The sequence below is a fragment of the Anas platyrhynchos genome, chromosome 2, assembly GCF_047663525.1.
Source record: "Anas platyrhynchos isolate ZD024472 breed Pekin duck chromosome 2, IASCAAS_PekinDuck_T2T, whole genome shotgun sequence".
Lineage (NCBI taxonomy): Eukaryota > Metazoa > Chordata > Aves > Anseriformes > Anatidae > Anas > Anas platyrhynchos.
Window position 1 is genome coordinate 24,011,922 of NC_092588.1, and position 18,134 is coordinate 24,030,055.

The window sequence follows — 18,134 nt, forward strand, 5'->3', positions numbered from 1 at the left end:
GGAAGTTCACCTGCATCAAACGTGGAAGAGAAACAGCTTAATTTATCTCCAGATAACAACTTCTAAATCCATAACTACATTTAAGGTGCATTTTAGATCTCACCCTGCATGCATATTCACCCCCATCTTGCTAATAATCCCTCCTGAAAATGAATGCACCTGTTGGTTTTTATCTTGACCCGTGTTTTTACAAACTGCCCTACTTTTTTTCACCCTCGAAGGCCCACGGTTAAAGAAAATTAAACACATAGGCTTGAAGCTACACCATATATTTGTAAATAAAATAATTTGACAGAACAAGATTACAAAGTACGAAGTGAGCCCTTTCATGAGTTGGTAAGTACAAGAGAAGTTAACGTCTGTTGTAAAACTTGTAAAGTCTTAAGCAAATACCACCAAGGGATATGAGTTTTACCATAGAACACGGCTTTTTTAATACTTTCTCAAAAAGCTTGGCCCACACGCATCAGTTTCAAATGAGAAATCCCCCCATACACACAGACGCAGACATCGGTTTGGTTACAGCTTCAGGGATCAGTGCGGCACAGTGCAAGTTCCATTCACAGATAAAAATCAAGATATTCGAAACAGGTATACGAACACTCTGCAAAATACAGAACGTGATCCAACTCCTGTCCCCCAAAAAGTGCTGGGAAAAGCACGACGTAGAGAAACACCGGGAAAAAAAACACCAAAAAAAAAAAAAAAAAAAAGAGATGGAACCTTTAACAAGTTAGTATTTGACAGTGTGAGAAAGGAAAACAACTGAATCGGGAAGAACATTTTTGTTAGCCACTCAATGTATGTACAAGGGAAGTTCACGTCTCGATTCCGTACAGAAACTGAAGCTGACAAGTCTCCACTCCTGAAACTTCAACGTTTTGAGCAAGAGAGGTACAGCAAATAGCTCTATTAATTGAAAGCATTATCTCAGAATAGCCCATCGTCCCATTCTGCAGGGCAGCATCCCCGTCTCTCAAGGAATGAGCGGATGGAATTACTTATCTCAGCTAGGCTCCGAGTATCTACAGTTGCATATTGCTTATCTGGTTATTTTACACAATCTTCCTGGTCCCCAGTCTCTTATCAGAAAGCATTTCCACCCCCACCCCTTTTTTTTAAATGTTTATTTCAAAGCAGATCAAATCCTCTTCAGTGCTTTTTTTTTTTTTTAAAAAAAAAAAAAAAGTTATTTTCAGAAATTGCCCAAGCTAAAAATATTACCGTGACTTTCACCTGAAGCACCGTATTGCAGGCTGTTAGCGCAGAGTGCCTCCCTGAAGATGCTGAGTGCATCTTCAGCTCCTAGAAATCTGACTGCTACAGCTCTGAAGTGCTCGGCTACTTTATTTCTTTCAAACGACTGACGTTTACAGTGTACAGAATGGGAGACTAGTGCAATATGCAGCATCGATTGTTTATTCAATAAATATTTATCCCAATTTTCGCCATCCGAGGCAAACAGTGCAGAAATTGTCACTTAAAGATATACCAAAGTTTAACAATTTTTTTTTTGTATAAAGTCAGTTGCTACTATATTCATACAGCTATTTCAAAGAGATTTTTTTTCCCCTTCAAAATTGATGCTACCATTATAAAAATATAAAAAACATAGCATTTGGGGGGCTTAGCACATCTTTGCAAGTCTAACTTTTACATTTATATAAGAACATGACATTTCAGTATTCAAGAACTTGCTAAGAGTAAAAACGAGTACTATGGTAGAGACATTTTCTGCACTTTTATAGTTCTTAAATATATCTTTCTTGGTCCTGGGTACACACTTAGAATGAAAGAACTTGCATCTCACATTTATCCTGAGGTCAGCTGTGTAAAAAGGACAGCCAATTTTATACAGATATTCGCAGGCTTGTTTGTTCAAAATTTGAGGTTATTTTTAAGCGAGCCAATAAAATTTGTGAAGAAAAAAAAAAAGTGAAAGAACTCTCACCCACGTTTTAAGAAACTAGTTAGTGTTGCGTTTGGGAAGTATCTCCAAAAATATATCAGCTATCACAGCAAAATGCTAAATCACCCCGCTAAAATCTCTGTGTGCATTTGCCAAAGTTTAAACTGCTCTGAAAAGAAAACGTAGATATATCCCTGTGAAAAGTCACCCTCAGCTTCTCATCTCCAGATGCCAACCGCAATGGGGTGGAGAGAACCCCATCAAAGGGCAGGGGCACCTGCAGCGTCTTTGGGTCTGCCTGGACGGGTGAGGACGTGTGCTCCAGGTCTCCATCACCCGCTGTGGGTACGCAGCCGTGACCTGTTGACAGCTCCACTTGGAACACAGCAGTTATTCCCAATAGCACCAAGGATCTCTCGGATACCAGCATCAGGTGAACACAGACAACACGGAACAGGTTTCTATTCTTCCTGAATCAGCAAAAAGTGTTACAAGGCACTGCTCGGTATAGGAAGTCATAAATAAGAGCAAAACGAGACAATTTCCAAGCGTGGTGACATTCGGGGTTGTACTTACGTCACATTTCAACTCGCCATATACCACGGTTAGAAGAACCGGACGGTCTACGGGATTAACCAGATCACTGTTCTGTGCATGCTTTGCTTACCATTTTCCTCCCCATACCCAAAACACATAACAACATATCAATAGGAAACATTAGGAAGTACAGGTTGTTAAATTAAGAAAGTATTTTTGAACTTTCCAATCTTCCATTAAGTCTAACCTAGACATAACTCAAGTATGAGAGGCTGGAAAATGATCTGATTGCAAGTCTATCCCTGCAGAGGAGTGAAAAACCTATTGTCTAGAGAGTTCATAGATTGAGGCACATCGCAGCTGAAGATATTCAGGCATATTTTATGGCTAGAACAGGATTTTTCTGGGGAACCTAACTACAGGCTTCCCCAAAAGCAGCTCCATATGGTCTGAAACACAAAATTGCAACACGTGGAAAAAAAACAAACAAACGTTTGGTCCTTAATCGCTACTGTCTTCATCATCGTCATCATCCGACGCATCGTTTAAAGAAGACTTAGGCGACTGGCTGTAGGAGTCTGACCTAGCCGACTGACAAGCAGTCATCTCCCCCGTCGAAAGAAGGTCGTAGCAGAAGTCGCAGATCCGCACGGGCTTGGAAGACTGGCTGGGGAGGAGAAATCTCTTCTCGGAGCAAGGCCCGCAGACGACGAAGCCGCACTTGCGGCAGTGGTGGCGACGGTTGACGGGCGTGAATTTTGCTTTCTGGCAGCGCATGCAGACGGTGGCCTCCGAGTCCGGCACCCAGACAGCGGCGTGTTCGTTACTAGGAGTCTTCCCGCTCTTGGAAAGCAGGTCAGAAACGCACTTGTTGATGTGGTTCATCCACTCGGACTTCTCCGTCGCGGTGGCGGCGTAAACCGCGAACGACTTGGTGGGCGTCTTGATGAGCCACCCATTCCGTAGGTCGCCTTCGTCCTGGATGGAATCGATGGTGACGTTTTCCAGCGGGATTATGTGCTGCTTGTTGTACTTCTTCTTCTGGATGACGATGTTGCCGTAAACAAGAATGTCATTGAAGAGGAAGAACTGCCTGGCTTTAGGCTTCTTCCTGCACAGCTTCGTTAGGACTCCCTCTCCGATCAGGACACGACCCGGGATGGTCAGAGGCTGGCCGGCTGCTCCAAAGCAGTTTTCCACAATGCTTATCCTTCTCGTGTTTGCCTCGCTGTTTGCCAAGCGATCCACCATCTTTCACAAGTATCCTAAAAAAGGAAAAAAAAGGAAAAAAGCCAGTTGTTAGAACAGAGCTGATCCAACAGCAGCCTTCCACGAGGAAGGCGCCAGTCCCGCATTTCTCAAAATATCAAACCAAACCCGCTGGCTCGCAGGGGCCAACTCGGACTAGATTTAAACAAGTATTAACTCCTAAGAATTTTTAGCAACTGATTAGTCCTTTTTAGAAGCAAAAATGTTCCATCCAGCTGACAGCTATCTTTATCGCACAGACAGCACCTACAGAAGCTCTCGGGAGCTTCTGGAAAGGAAGAGGAGGCTTCCCCTCCACTCAGGTTGCTGCGAGCTGGTTTAGTGCTCATTTCTTGCCTTGAACCACGTCTACATCCATCCCGATTACGCGACGCACGCGGGCTGAGCACCACACAAGAGCAGTCATGCAGCTCTCAGCTGCTCCTGAGAAACAGCGAGTGACCTGCGCTGGCTGAAAGTTTAAGGCAGGGAGGCTTTATATGTCAGGAAGTGCTGATAAGATAAGCTGCAGAATAATATGTTCCGATTATGGATTAAAACCACCCCCTCATCCTGCCCCTAGCAGCGCACAAGATCTCCTCGTGTAAGGGTTAAGGCGTTAAGGCACCCAAAGGTGAACCGAAAATAAGGAGCTGCTGGAGTGATTCATACCTCCAGTCCTCCACATTCACCTCCCTTTTCTTTCAGATTTACACCGCCTGCCTTCTCTACAGGACCAGCCTTTAGAGGAAACGAGGCCTGGATGCTGCTCAGACCAGCACAACACTCATCGCCTCCATCTTCTGCCTACAAATTAAGGTTTCCCTACAGGATAGCGATGAAAACTCTCCTCCGCGCTGAAATCTCTCATCAGGCCTCATCTCCATACGTGTGCCGCCCTTGCTCAGATCACACAACCCCACAGTTAAACGAGATTAAAAATTAACTTCTAAGTTACTGCTTTGAGAGTTAAATCAGCTCTCTGAAACACAATGTAAATGAACGCACTGAAATGGTGTCACACGGGGACTTACTCAGCTCTAGCTGAGCTGACCATTTTCAAGCTCTGCACATGACATCATCTTGTACCAAAGCCTGACACCGAAACCAGGAAAATCTATTCGAGATGTTACCCAGCACGTCTGCTGAACCTTTTCTTACCTGCCTCGCAGCTTTAGTTACAGTATTTCACTATGGCACTAACCAGTTTTGTGCCCTGAGAGAGGAATTATAAAGCCACCTAATATGAAATTTATTGTGATCTGCATGAAGTTGGGGAAAAATCACAAACAGGCTGATAAGAAAAAGGGTTGAAGAGATGTAAGGCACACAGGCAGTTACAATTTCCAGCAGGTATGAGCCAAAGCTAAAAGACAGAAAATAAAAGGAGGAAAAGAAACATGGGTGATCTCCACTGCCCTTCCCATTTGATCATTTAAGCTTAGTGCTAGGAAAATATTTTTTCAAGCTAGCTTTGCTGCAAATCACACATTTGTTTTTGGTCTTCAACCAGAATAACCACCTCTATCTTCTTTATTAAGGGTTGTGAGTGCTGAAATGCTGGCTGCTCATCTCTGAGGAAGAGACGGGGAGTCCATGGGGAAGCAAGAAAACCAAACCAAAGCAACCCCAGGTGATTTCAATCTCCTTCCCCAGACACGTTTTTCCTGTTCCTCTTTCCAAAGCTTTGTCCATCGCTAAACAAATCCCTACATCTTTTTGCAGCATGAAGTTTAATGAGAGAGACAGCTAGAGACAGCTCGACCTTCCTTCTGTGGTGATGCTCCACAGAGTCCAGGGAGACCTGGGAGGTGCTCAGCCAGGGCCTGCCTTCAACTGGTGAGTGAACAGAAGCATTCCAGTCAATATTAGTAGAATTATACCCCCCCAAACCCCAAAATGGACTCAAATGGACCCCTGCGGAGGGGAAATCTGTCAGCAGGGTGCAGAGGACGCGGACCGGAGGACTACACCATGCTGCTACCACGACTGGGCGCGCAGCACCAAGCTGCACTTCCAGATCATTTACCCACAGATTACAACGAGCTAAGTGCTCTCGCTAGGCCACGGGGGAGGAAAAAAAAAAATCTGAAAGGCAAACCCACCCACAGCCATACCGCTGAGTTTCACTGCTGGTGTGAAATTACAGCGACACGCGGCGCTCGCTGCCAGTAAAGAGCGAACTCGGCTCAAGGTCACCGCGCCAGTTTTCAAAATACGAGTCCCTGGGAGGAGAACAGAGGGGAAAGAAGAGGCTAAAGGTTTTAATTAAATGTTCCCTGGGACGACCTAGGGGAAAACAGCTCTACCCGGGAGTGTTTGATAATCACCGTGGCTCCAAACCAAGGCACATGACTCCCGGCCTGTGCTGCAGGCCCTGCGCTCGGCTGGCTGCTGAAGCAACCACTTACCAGGCTTTCTGGGAGAATTTGGGGCAAGTTAAGGACTATTATGACAAAAATATTAATAAATAGATCCTCGCATCTCTTCTAAATCAAAGCTTTCTTCTATAATGTTCAACTAATTCTCGCCCAGCAGCCTCAGCTGAGGTAACAAAGGCCGCGGGCTGCTGGCGGGTCGCTCCACCTTCTTCCAAGGCACGAGCTGTGGTTTTCCACACTGCAGGACTTTTTAAAATAAGCACTCTGGCATTTTGCTCATAATTTTAAGCCTTAAGCAAAACGCCGTGGAACTTTTGACCCCAAGATGCCGCGGTTCAAAAGCTATGGGAAGTTATTCCTTACCGGCCTCTTGAAATTACAGCTTCTTCTCTTCAAGCGTGCTCAGATAGAACTGTAGGAGATAAGAGATCATACCCTGGAGCCGGGTGGCAACGCCCTCTCCTCTGCCATCTACGCCACTTTCTGTGCTTTCTTCTGAAGTTTCCACTCCTGGCTGCTGGGAGAAGCAGCTACTGGGTTGCTGCCCTCAAGATCTGATCGAACGCTGCAGCCCTCAAGCGATGGCACACTGCTGGAAGCAAGCCCCAAATCCTCCCCAGAGCGAATGAGGAATTAAAAAAAGAACCACAGGCTTCAACGTGGCAGGCTGGAGAAACCCACTTGAGGAGAGAGCAGAAGTGTTTCACACGCAGCACCCACAAACTGAGGCCGCGCAGTCAGAAACCTCAAACCTGGTTGTTCAGGCTTTTACCAAGTTTGGCTCGTTTCACGGTTTTTGCATCCAAACTCCCCCAAAACCCCAAACCCTCATGCAAGGACTCGGTTTGTCTTTAAGGATGATCACCCCCATCACACCAGATTCCTTCCTGCAGAATAAACAGATCCCCAGCTCTGAAAAGTTAGCTACCTAAAATACGCAACTTAAAGGCGCTAAATTATTTCAGGACACCAAGTATCTTCTACTTTTTCTTTCTTACTTTTACTTTTTCCTCCCAAGAAGCTTCCGTAGAAATAACAGCTCTGTATCGAGATCTTATCTCCCTCTTTTACTCCGGTTTTACATTCACATCACACCAGCAAGAACAATCATTGCACAAGTGATCAGAGGTGGGTGTTCCTCAAACCTACCAAGAGCCAAGAGTTATCCCCTCGCCTAACAGCACGCACACTCAGGATGGCAGCGATTTCAATAAATACACAACGCCCCTGACAACTACAGAGTATCGTCACTGTACACTGAACAAGTCACTCTGCACATAAATATTTCTTTTTGCCACCGTATCCTGGTGATCAAACCGAGTTTTCCAAACTCAGCGCTTCTGCAGATGTTATTTAAAGCAGGAGAATGTTTATTCTGCGTGCTGAAAAATAAAGCAAAGGCAGCTCTACCTGATGGAGCTCCACAAAACAACCCTGCCAGAACGACACTGTCATCTCGGCAGCTGTCAGATCACCACAAAGCAGAAGCAGAGATAACACCCCGGCAGTGATTGGAGGGGAGAAACGAGGTGAAAAAAAGACATTCTGCCTTACTGATGTGGGTTGCAGGCAGCTCAGCACAAAGCCATTTCCTCACCCCAGCTCATCCTGACCAGCACCACCTGCGAGACAGGCACCGAAGGTGCACAGGAGAGCCCAAATTCCCCATTTTTGTCAGCAAAGCAGAGCTCCCCCGCTTTCTGGCCTGGGCAAGAACAAGTCTCATCTAGCAGGCAGCCCCTGCTAACAAGCATTAATTAATAAGCAACTCATTTTTAACATTATTTTCCTTCACCGTTCCTTGAAGGGAGGAAAATGCTACCAGCCTCGCCGTAATTGCCAGGTCAACCATCATTATCTTTACAATTAGCAATTAAGCTGTTAACAATTAGATTTAACACACTGCAGTAACGCCGACCAGGCGGTGTAGATTTTTTTCAGAGTCATGGTATCAGGATGCAGGCAGCTCGTTCATTCATTACCACCTAGGTACATTCACAGTCCAGGCAACAGCTTTGAAGGAGGGAGGAAAAAGAAGCGTATTTAAGCTGCTGGAAAGGGTACAAGAGTTCAAGACTAACCACACAAAGGTCTGTCTTGTCCTGAAGCTGCAGCGGATTCTGGATGTTTCCAAGCCTGTTTCAGTAATGCAAGTCCCATAAATCTCACTAGCCACGGTATCTGGTCACACATCTTTAATGGGTGAAACGGGACCAGAACAAGCGGGGCCGTAACGTAGGTGCTGCTGCAGCGAAACAAATGCTGGGAATCAAAAAAGAGAAGATTCAGGAACACAGGAATAACAGGATAAAGAAAGAAAAGGCAGAAATAGATCTAAATGAAGGCACAGAACACCTTGCCACCTGATAAAACATTAAACTTATGATAGTTATCCAGCTGTCATACAAAGTGCTGGTGCTCACGGGCAGCATCAGCAGCTGCATTCCCCCTGCACGTTCAGGTGTAAGCCACTTTCCTCCTTGCCTAAGGAGGACGTGCATGCTTTAGAATGAAAGTTTTTGCTTAGGGCCACTTAACAAAAGGGTTACTCTCTCCTTTGCCTTAACGAGTTAAAGGTTTCATCATGTCTGACTCCACAACTCCTAGGTTGGAAGAGAACAGAGATTTCAAATTGGACTCCATCCTGTTTCAGTACAGTTAGTCACACAAGCTAAACATACGTGAAAGGTACAGAAGTTCAATAAAGCTTTTACAAACCAGAAACAAGCGAAGTGTAAGCCTAGGAAAGACAGGCTGTTATCTGCAAACCAGATACCTCATCTGCATGAGATGACTGATTTGTAAGGAGATGCCTCTCTTGGAGCAAAGATCACCCTTTCCTCAAGAGCGGTTCATCAGGCACAATCAGTCCCTTGGCATGCATTAATGCTGCCCATGCCTTTCAGTAACAGGCTTCAAATAATCGTTATGCACTATGTTTGCATGTCATACAAACATGAGCCTTCAGCTCTCCTCTTGCACCTCATCCATGCAAGGGAGATGCTCTAATTTGACCTACAGCTGAATAAACATGAACACAAACAATTAAGTTACCTAAAACCCTCATATAAACCTATGATGGGAGATGCTCTAATTTGACCTACAGCTGAATAAACATGAACACAAACAATTAAGTTACCTAAAACCCTCATATAAACCTATGATTTAAAGCTCTGCCACGGTAATTCTGTGTCTTTGTGGACCAGCTTTTGGCTACGAAGGCCAGTCAGGACTATAACACAGTACTCTAATCTCCAGTAACATTACTTGTAGTGTTCTTAAGAACAGCACTTGACTTTTTGCACTACCGCCAAGAAAAACACAACATAAATTTTTGATGTGCAACCTGATTTTTAAGGAAATCTAACAACCTGTAATGCTTTGAAAATAGATCGGTTGGAAAAAAATGCTGAACTAAGCACAGGCACAGCAGATATCCCACTTTTCTGATATAGCTCAGAGGAGAAATCGGCATAAATCCTACTTTGGCCTCACCGGTTCCACCTCCTACACAGCCTCCTTCAACACATATAAAAAGGGATGATGCCATCACTCGTCCCAAATGCTTCACTGTGTCATCTCTGTTGGCAAAACGCAGCTTTCTGTGCACTTTGCTCTAATAGCTGTAATCAGAACCCAGGTGCTCGTGCACGAACCAGCGCTGCCTGTCAACAGCCATAAAGGTCATAATAAGGAGCTGGATTAATGATATAGAAATATGAGGAAGAAAGACTTAATAAAATAAATAAATAAAGTTTAAATATGTAGAATAAAGCAAGGAGGAAAATGAAAGTTTAAGTATCCATTAGGGCATTCATGAATTCTTTAGTATTTCATTCTGTATCGTACAGTTACTTAAACGCAGCTCTAATTACTTTATTTTAATTAAATATTTCAACTACTCTCCGTTTGATTTTTATAAAAACAGTAAAAAGACCAATTTTACAATATGTAAAGCCAAGTGAATTTAGAAGACATTTCACCCCCCAAAAAATGTTAGGTTGAGAGGAGAAAGGAGCATGACAAACACTTCCCAAAGGTCTTTACCACTGCTTAACACTGACAAGTAGCAACCTTGTTCCTGTACCAGGCTGTCCTGGATGCTATTTAAAACATAGACAACTGCAGCTTAAAACCCAATCCCACCTTCTAACAAGCAATCCTCTTCACAAAAGCATTGCTGGAACTGTAGCGTTTTGCAAACTGCCTTGCTACCAATACTGCCAGCAGCCGGTGAGGACGCAGATAACCTGCTGGTATCAAAGATGGGAGTATCAAGGACAAACAGCTCCATCACGATACTGCAAAGAAGTGAAAAGGAGCAAGAGATTCAAAAGTATTTCTTGGTAGAGATGTCAGCAGGAAATGAGGCCCCTCTGAAGTTTTTCTGAGCCCCCTCTGAGGTTCTTCGGTGTAATCTGTATCCAGGATCGCTGCTGACTGATCTGGTTTATGACCACAGCGCTTAGAAAGGTGCCGGTAGCAGGACTGCATTGACAGAGAAAAACACAAACCTTTCCTTGGGGTAGTGTATGCTGTTCCCTCCTTGCACCATTTTTTCCACCCTTACTGATCATCAGTGTGAAATAAAATCAAAATAAAATAAAATAAAGCTAAAACACCACATACTGCACTGCTTGTGGATGCTCTGCCTTGCCCATGTTTTAGCACCCCCTGAATTAGCTCCCAGGTGAGCAGTTCGTCGTGCCCACAGACATCCTGAAAGTAAATTCATCTGTCTGGTCGTATGTCACCCTAAGCCTACAGTCACCGTAATAACCCAGGCAGATCTGTTCTGCTGGGTTTGGTTTTTAAACTCCTGCAAATGATTCCCACTAAAACTCCTCTTAAGGGTGCAGTCCCTATTTTAATCACCTAACATCCTACAGCTTAGTAACTTTTCCAGTGCACTGCAGTTAATTTTAGTGTACTCTGACTTACAACTTACAAGGAAGGTCTGCCGTTTCCTTTTCATTCACCTGTTGTGTAAGAATTGCTCATGGAATGTAAATACGTTTAAATTAAAACCAAAAAACCTTTATTGTCAAATAAACACGACAAGCACCTTACCCTTAAAATTTACAATAGCCATTACCCCACTGAGCTGAGAGAGGCCAAGGAAATTTTGATGATGAAGGCTGTTCCGAGGTAGATCTTTCAAAATATGCAACCTCACGTTCCCCAACCCACTGCCAAGCTCGTTTGGATACGGGGAGTTATTTTTAGCAGAAGATCTTCCTACCTGTCCTGCCAAACATTAGCACAGCGGGAGCACAGCGATGCTCTCTCACTGTCCAAGCTGCTCTGCTGAAAGTTTGCTCGCACGCTGCCAGAACTGCTGCATGCAGGCAAAAGCAAGCATCGATTTTAATGCTCCGGGACTGGATTCTGCACATGAGCTTCAAATATGGGGTGGTGTTTAACTTCAATAAACTTCAACAGAAAAATAATAAAATTTAAAAAAAAAACAACACTGATTTAGCTTCCTGGTAAAGAGATGTGCCAAATGAATCATAATGCAAAATGACCACAGGGGAGGCAAAGGAAAAAATATGAAAAAGGAAGAGGGCTTTAACCCATTAAAAACACAGATTGCTGAGTCCCAAAGCTGTTCCCACGGCTCTCTCCCTGCTGTAAGTCACAACAACTCGCTCGACACAACTCCCAAGACCGTTTATCAGCGTGTTTTGGTCCCAGGAAAAATCAAAAATAAAAATCAGAGTGGCTCAGCACTGCTCCTCTGCAGAGCCAAACAAGGTTACCACGGGATTCCTTGCCTGGGAAAGCCGGGGCAGGTGCTGAGCTGGGTGCTGGCTCGTGGGAGCTAAAAGCCAGGTGTAAATCACGGCAAGGGGGGAGAAGGGACCTTGCTGACAAAGCCTACAAGCAAATTTCTTGCGAGAGATCCAGCTTTTTCATGAGATCAGCTGCTCATTACCACTCTCGGGCTGCTTTTTACAACAACCCGTGGTAGCTGATAGCGTTTTTATCTCCCGGCATACCAAGAAGCTGCTGCTGCTGGAAAGCAGCAGGCATTTCTCCATCCCCACCCAGCAGCCTGGGATTCGAGCAGGAACAGGAGCAGCTCCCTAAGCTCCATCCCTCCCCCTTTTTCCCAGCCCTGACTCAGGATCCCCTCCCCTTACCCTTCTGCTGACGAGCTGAGCACTCCCCAAGCATCCACGTAGTTTTGCAGGGCTCTGCTCGCCAACCTGCTGCTGCTGAAGTCAGAAAACTCTCACCACCTTTCAAGCTGTGAAGGAAGAGGTTTCCACCTGCACTTGCATGAGACAGGTACATACACACAGCTGTTTTTTCATGACGTCCGAGCTCTTCCCCAAACCCTCCACGACTCTGAGCAGCTAGCAGCAACCTCAAAGTTTCCTCAAATCAGCCTAAGAGAGCCCACGGCATCAGCTTACCTTTTCTTTAAATTACTTTGGGAAGGAAGGGTAGGAGGGACACGGAATTATTAGTAGAAAAAAAAAAACATCCAGATACAGCAGTTTGGCAAGAGGCATTGCCAAATCCGTGTTACAAGCCCCTCTTCAAAATCAGATGGGTTTACTGTGTGTCAGTGTGTGACACGCAGACATCTCCAGACATCACACACAAATGTGAGATGGGGTATAATTTTTTCTTAAGGAAGCCCTTTTACCCCATGCTAGGAACTGCAACTCCCTATTTCACTTTTTATTCTATCAATATCATTTTCATGTGCATGTGTCCTTTAAAAATTCAGATACCCTATTCAGGAAAAAAAAAAAGCTGCAGGATAAAGAGGTTTCTTTACCATTTCAGTAATTCTAAGCATTTTCACAGAAGTAAACAGGACACAAGCCAGGCAATAACACTCATCACTTGAGAAATCAAGGAACCTTCACTTTAGGAGACAACCCAAATCCCGCATTATGTTGCAGGGATGGTTTTAGGTGGCCAGGTGACTGACCACTACCTAGCACGGTCAGACACATCACATTTTCAATATTACAGTAGGCAAACAAACACGTTGAGTTTCTTCAAATTCTGAAATCTTCAGGTTTAATTACAGCTTACTTTAGGACGCCTGATGACACCAGGGTGCTGGAATCGAGCATCCGTCACCGCTGCCCTCCAGCAGTATTTAAAATGCATAAGCCACACTCATGCTCAGGGGACATTTAGCCCTTTTTTACATCTGACAGCCATCAGCAAAAGCCAGAAAAAAATGCTTCGATTCAGCCACAACCTGTGTGTGAGAGGGGCAGTTCGTTCACCTCCTTGCTACTAACCTTTGTCAGAATTTTTTGGGGAAAAAAAAACAAAAAACAACACACTCACTGCCAAGCACAGCTCTCCAAAGAGAAGTACGCTGAAAAGTTGTCTCAGAAGTTTCCTGTTATCAGCTGTTGACAGCAAAGTCTGGTGAAATTTTATGGAGGGGAAAAAAAAAAAAAAAGGAGGGGGTGGGGGAAAAAGGGTGGGAGTCAGTTCCTGAAAAGTTCCTGAAAGAGGCCTGCAATCACAAAGGGTTACAGCACACGGCCTTCTTGGGAAGTGCACTCGCTGCCCTTTCTCCTTTTTCCAGCTTGTCAAACGTGCTTGATGCACGTTCAAGCTCCACAGCCAGCCCTTGGAGCATCAGCACAAGGCCGCGATCCTGGGGTCTGCTCATGCCTGGGCTCTCAGCCCCTCACTGCTGCATCAGAGGCGACAGGATCTGGAAGAAACTGAGATCTGCACAAACGCTGGCGCTGAAGTTAACAGCTCACAGTTCTCAGAAAGATGCTATCTGACGACTCAAAGAGCAGCGCGTACGACACCCTCGTTAACATTAAATTTTCATTAGCAAGTTGAGCATACACTTCAGAAATGCAAATGCCACGGCCGCCACCGTAAGTTTTCATTTTGCAGAAGGCATGCCAAGCGCTGGGAGCCAAAAGGTTACCTCTGGATGGCGTGCTCGGGGTAAAAGAGGCAGCTAGCACAGGGCAAAGTGGCAAGGCGAAAGGCAGAGATAGGCATCGCCATCTAGCAGCCCCCCCGATCTGTTTCAATCTGTAAAACTTGTCAGGAGATCGCATCGCAACACAGCAGCTTGCTGCTTGCATGTCATCCTCTTACGGCCAGGAGCAGCACCAGGAGGGGGAGTTGAGGGACAACGATAATGTAGTTGAAATCCTGAAGCTTCAACTTTTTCCTTCTTTTACATTTACAGAAGTGCCTAAATCCCGCTATGTTACGTACACAGTATTCTGAACACTGTTTTACATAAAACATCAAAATGAAAAGGGAAAAAGACTCTTTAAAATATTTTTTTAATCCTTAAATTGTTCCTCATGACAACAAATTTGGCAACAGAGTAAGTTTCGCTGCACCCACAGCAGCAGCACTCTTACCTATTTATGCAACCTTAAAAAGACAAATGAAACTTAACAGGGCATTTTTGACTATGTAGGATTAAAACATCATGCTGAAAAATACTCTTCTGCTCAGTAACGCTTACACACAATAATATTTCCTTTCATAAAAGGAGAATCTTCATCCAACAGCTCTCATGCAAGCAGACCCATTCATTTCAACAGCACTGATCACACAGCCAAAAATTTGCAGGACTACTTGCTAACACAGCTGTCATCACAGCTTAGAGTTTATGACAACGCTACAATAATCTTTAGCATGACAAGCATGTTCTACCACACCTATACGCAGAGTATTTTTTTTCTTCCCCTCTCAACTGTAAAAACAAGCGCTCCACTAATCACAAAAACAAGAAGTTGTTCTACAACAGCAAACTCTGTGTTTGCTGCACAGGGAGAAAGTTTTAAAAACATGGCTCCACTTCAAAAAGTGTGTTTTGTACCTTGTTTCTTCTCTTTCAGAACAATCCCCAGATTATCATGTTTCATCACATCACTGAATTAATCCACGAGAGCCGTAAAACGTGCATGTATACAATCATCTATCATTAAAGAAGCACATAAATTCAATGGAGTGGTAAGCTTGAATATTAACAGAGCTTGGAACAAGTCACAACTGTACCTTTAGCACTTAAAGCAGTACAGAGCAAGGTTTAATTTCTTAATACCGAAACCAAGAACACATCAACTAACTCCCTTACCTAAAAACAGCTGAGAACCTTACCCATAGTTAGCCTAAAAGTCACAGTGACATCTGAATATAATAATTCAAATGTATTGCATCAAGTACTACCAGCATTCACCTAAATATTTTAATTATGTATATGAATTACATTCATTTGTTTTTAACAATATCATTTTAGAGATTCTAATTTTTGTAAACTCGCGCTTCAGGACGTTAAGGGAAAATCCTATTAGCCCAGGGACAGAAGTTTCAGGGACTGAAGTTTCAGATTATAATTTAAGGAAGACAGAAAGTGGTTCTTGCTAAGTAATTTCATCGCTTGCGTCTAGGTGAAAAGACACTGCCCTGCTTCCTTCTGGACGACACGACAGAGGAACAGATCCAGCTTCCTCAGCTCCAAGTTTCTTCTCACTGCCTTTCATTTAGCATTTCGGGGACTTCCTCTCTGTGGTTTCCTACACAGGACTCAACTCACAACCACTCCAAGAGCCACATGGCCTAGCTGCGTTCAGAAGCAAGAATTTGGGGCTCGTGCTTACAAATGCTTCACTTCTGCTGCATTTTGGACACCCCTGGATGCCGTTTTGAACAGAAGCAGCACTGCCCTAAAACACCTGGGAAAGCGTTGCTTTTAAATGTCACGTCAATCAGCTCAGTTTGCTAATTACAGGGGGATTTCTCACCGCATTAGTCAACAGCATTCAGATGATAGTTTAAATGTAAAAACACTGTGCTGAAGAGCTGCCTCCTTTCCTCATGGCTTGAGCGCACGCACAGCAAACCTACAGCCCTCAGAACCGATCCCATCATCACCCTTTAAACACTTCCCTTCCTTCAGCCAGCCAGCCCTGAGCGAACCCGTGCAATTCGTAGAACCGAAACCTGCGCTCTTACTTCTCCTTACCTCAGGCAGCAAAGAGGAATTGGCGGTCTGGGCTCCGAAACCCCTTCCAGATCTGAGGGCCTGCTTTCAGGCTCGCTCCACCTGCAGCACCAACTCTTAGGGTGTCGGGCACCCCGAGCCCTCGGGCACAACCTGCCCCGTACCCCCAGCACCGCCTCAGCTCCATCCCAAGGCGGGCAGGGGATGCTGGTGGCTGCTGAAGGCAGCTCTGGCTGCCGAGAGCTATGGGACCAACACCTAACGTCAAAACTTGAGCCACGATGTATTTTCCTCCATGGGGACACACTAGGTGCCAGGATGCACCGCACAGCTTACTAATTCCTTGTTTTCTCATCCCAATTAATAGTTTAGCCGTTTATAAGCACCACTGCCCTGACACACAGCGTTTCGAGGGAGGCGAGAGGGAAACCAGGCGGCAGCTTCACGCTGCTCGCTCCGCTCCGAGAGGGCGACCAACAGCCCGTGCTGGCAGATGCACTGCCCGCAGTCCCACAGCTTTTATTTTTTGGGGTGAGGGGGGGGACACACAGCCTCCGACACTTTTAGGCAAAGGGGATTTAGGGTTTTAGGGCCAGGCCCTGGGGCAGCCGCCGCCACCCCGCGTCCCCGTGCAGGCAGCGCGTCAGGAGCCGAGGAGTTCCAGGCACTTATATAACACCTCGAAGCTGGCTGTCGTTTGTTGTTGTTTTTTTATTTATTTAATTCCCCCTTTCGGAGGCAAACTGCTTTCAGACAGCCCCGCGGCGTGCGGGACAAACGAGCGCCCACCGCTCCCCGCAACTTCCCCGCAGCTCCTTCTTCACCCCCTCCTCCACTCCCTCAATCCCTCCTTTATTCCTTCTCTCCTTTATTCTCTCCTTTATTCTCTCCCTCCCTTCCCTCCGCCCCAAGCCCCTCGCTGCCGGGGCAGCTCCCCCGCCGCCCGCCCGGCTCCCAACATGGCCGCGGAGCAGCGGCCGGCGCTCGGGCAGGGCACGGCTCCGCCACCAAACTTTCCCCTCCCTCTCTCCCCTCCCGCTCCCGGCGGCCGAGCCCCGAGCTGGACAAGCAGCCGAGCCCCTCGCCGTCCCCAAGCTGGCCTCCAAAGCTCACCCGGCTCCGCTCCGGCTGCAGCCGCCGCCCGGCCCCGCCGCGCTGTCCCCGCACCGCCGCGCTCATGCAGCCGGGGCCGGGCTCCGGGACACCGCCCGCGCGGGGCGGTGCCGCCGCCATCTTGGGAGGAGCCAGGCGGGCGGGAAGGGCTGAGGCGAGCGCCCGCGGGTGGAAGGGGATCCTCGGGACACGAAAACATCGCTTTTGTCACGTTTTTTTTCTCTGTAAAAACACGTTTTCCTGCCCAGCACGCCAGCCAGGGGCAGGTGGCCGAGGCTCCGCGCGTGATTTCCCAGCAGTGGGCGCTGAGGGTGGTCACGTTTTGTCACACAAACATTTGGCAGCGCACGGAAGGGAGGCAGCAGCTTGTTTTGAGTTTGAAGAGCTGCCAGTCGGCTCGGAAAAACTGTGCCTGGATTGCTAAGCACAAATTGTACCAGAAACACCACCGAAGGCGTAAATACAGAGGGGAGGCGATAGCACGGCACAATCCTTTTGACGTTAACTTTACGCTGGGTGGAAGAAAGGATCGGAGCCCCCCGCGATACCACAGGAGTCTGCAAAACGTGCTCTGTGTAAAGAAAGTTTCCCTCGTGTGAAATACAGCAGGGTTCCACGTTACAGCTAATTACTGGGCAATAAGGCAGCTGGCTTTTCTGGGGAAAAAATAAATAAATAAATAAATAAATAAATAAATAAATAAAGTTGGACATGCCCAAAACCTGCATGGGTGTGTGACGAGCAGCGGGGGCCACTGCCACGCATCCGCGCCAAACGTGTTGCTCAGCTCCGCTGTTCAGTGAGTGAATTTCCTCCAGAACAAAAACAAGCAGGGGAACCAAAACAAAATCCTGTCTGCAAGTTAACAAATCCGATCCCTTTCAGTGATTTCTGGAATTTCAAAACATTCCCTGATGAAGAGCCAACAATCTGTAACACAGAGAGAGAGCCTGTTGAAGGACAGTAAGTCTCCAGATGA

At 46.0% G+C, this 18,134-nt stretch overlaps 1 protein-coding gene across 3 annotated transcripts; it reads right to left on the reverse strand.

The window, feature by feature from the left end:
- Positions 1-253: 253 nt before the first annotated feature.
- PLEKHF2 (pleckstrin homology and FYVE domain containing 2) lies at positions 254-17,304 on the reverse strand. Of its 3 annotated transcripts, none has more exons than XM_027452487.3 (2): positions 17,156-17,304; positions 254-3,711 (listed from the first exon to the last, which is right to left on the reverse strand). In XM_027452487.3, exon 2 carries the CDS (start codon positions 3,695-3,697, stop codon positions 2,948-2,950), a length of 750 nt encoding a protein of 249 aa, XP_027308288.1. In that variant the 5' UTR covers positions 3,698-3,711; positions 17,156-17,304; the 3' UTR covers positions 254-2,947. The 3 variants fall into 3 exon arrangements, with proteins under 3 accessions (XP_027308288.1, XP_071890551.1, XP_071890550.1); XM_072034450.1 differs by lacking the exon at positions 17,156-17,304 and adding an exon at positions 16,064-16,084; XM_072034449.1 differs by lacking the exon at positions 17,156-17,304 and adding an exon at positions 4,052-4,177.
- Between the last annotated feature and the right edge of the window lie 830 nt (positions 17,305-18,134).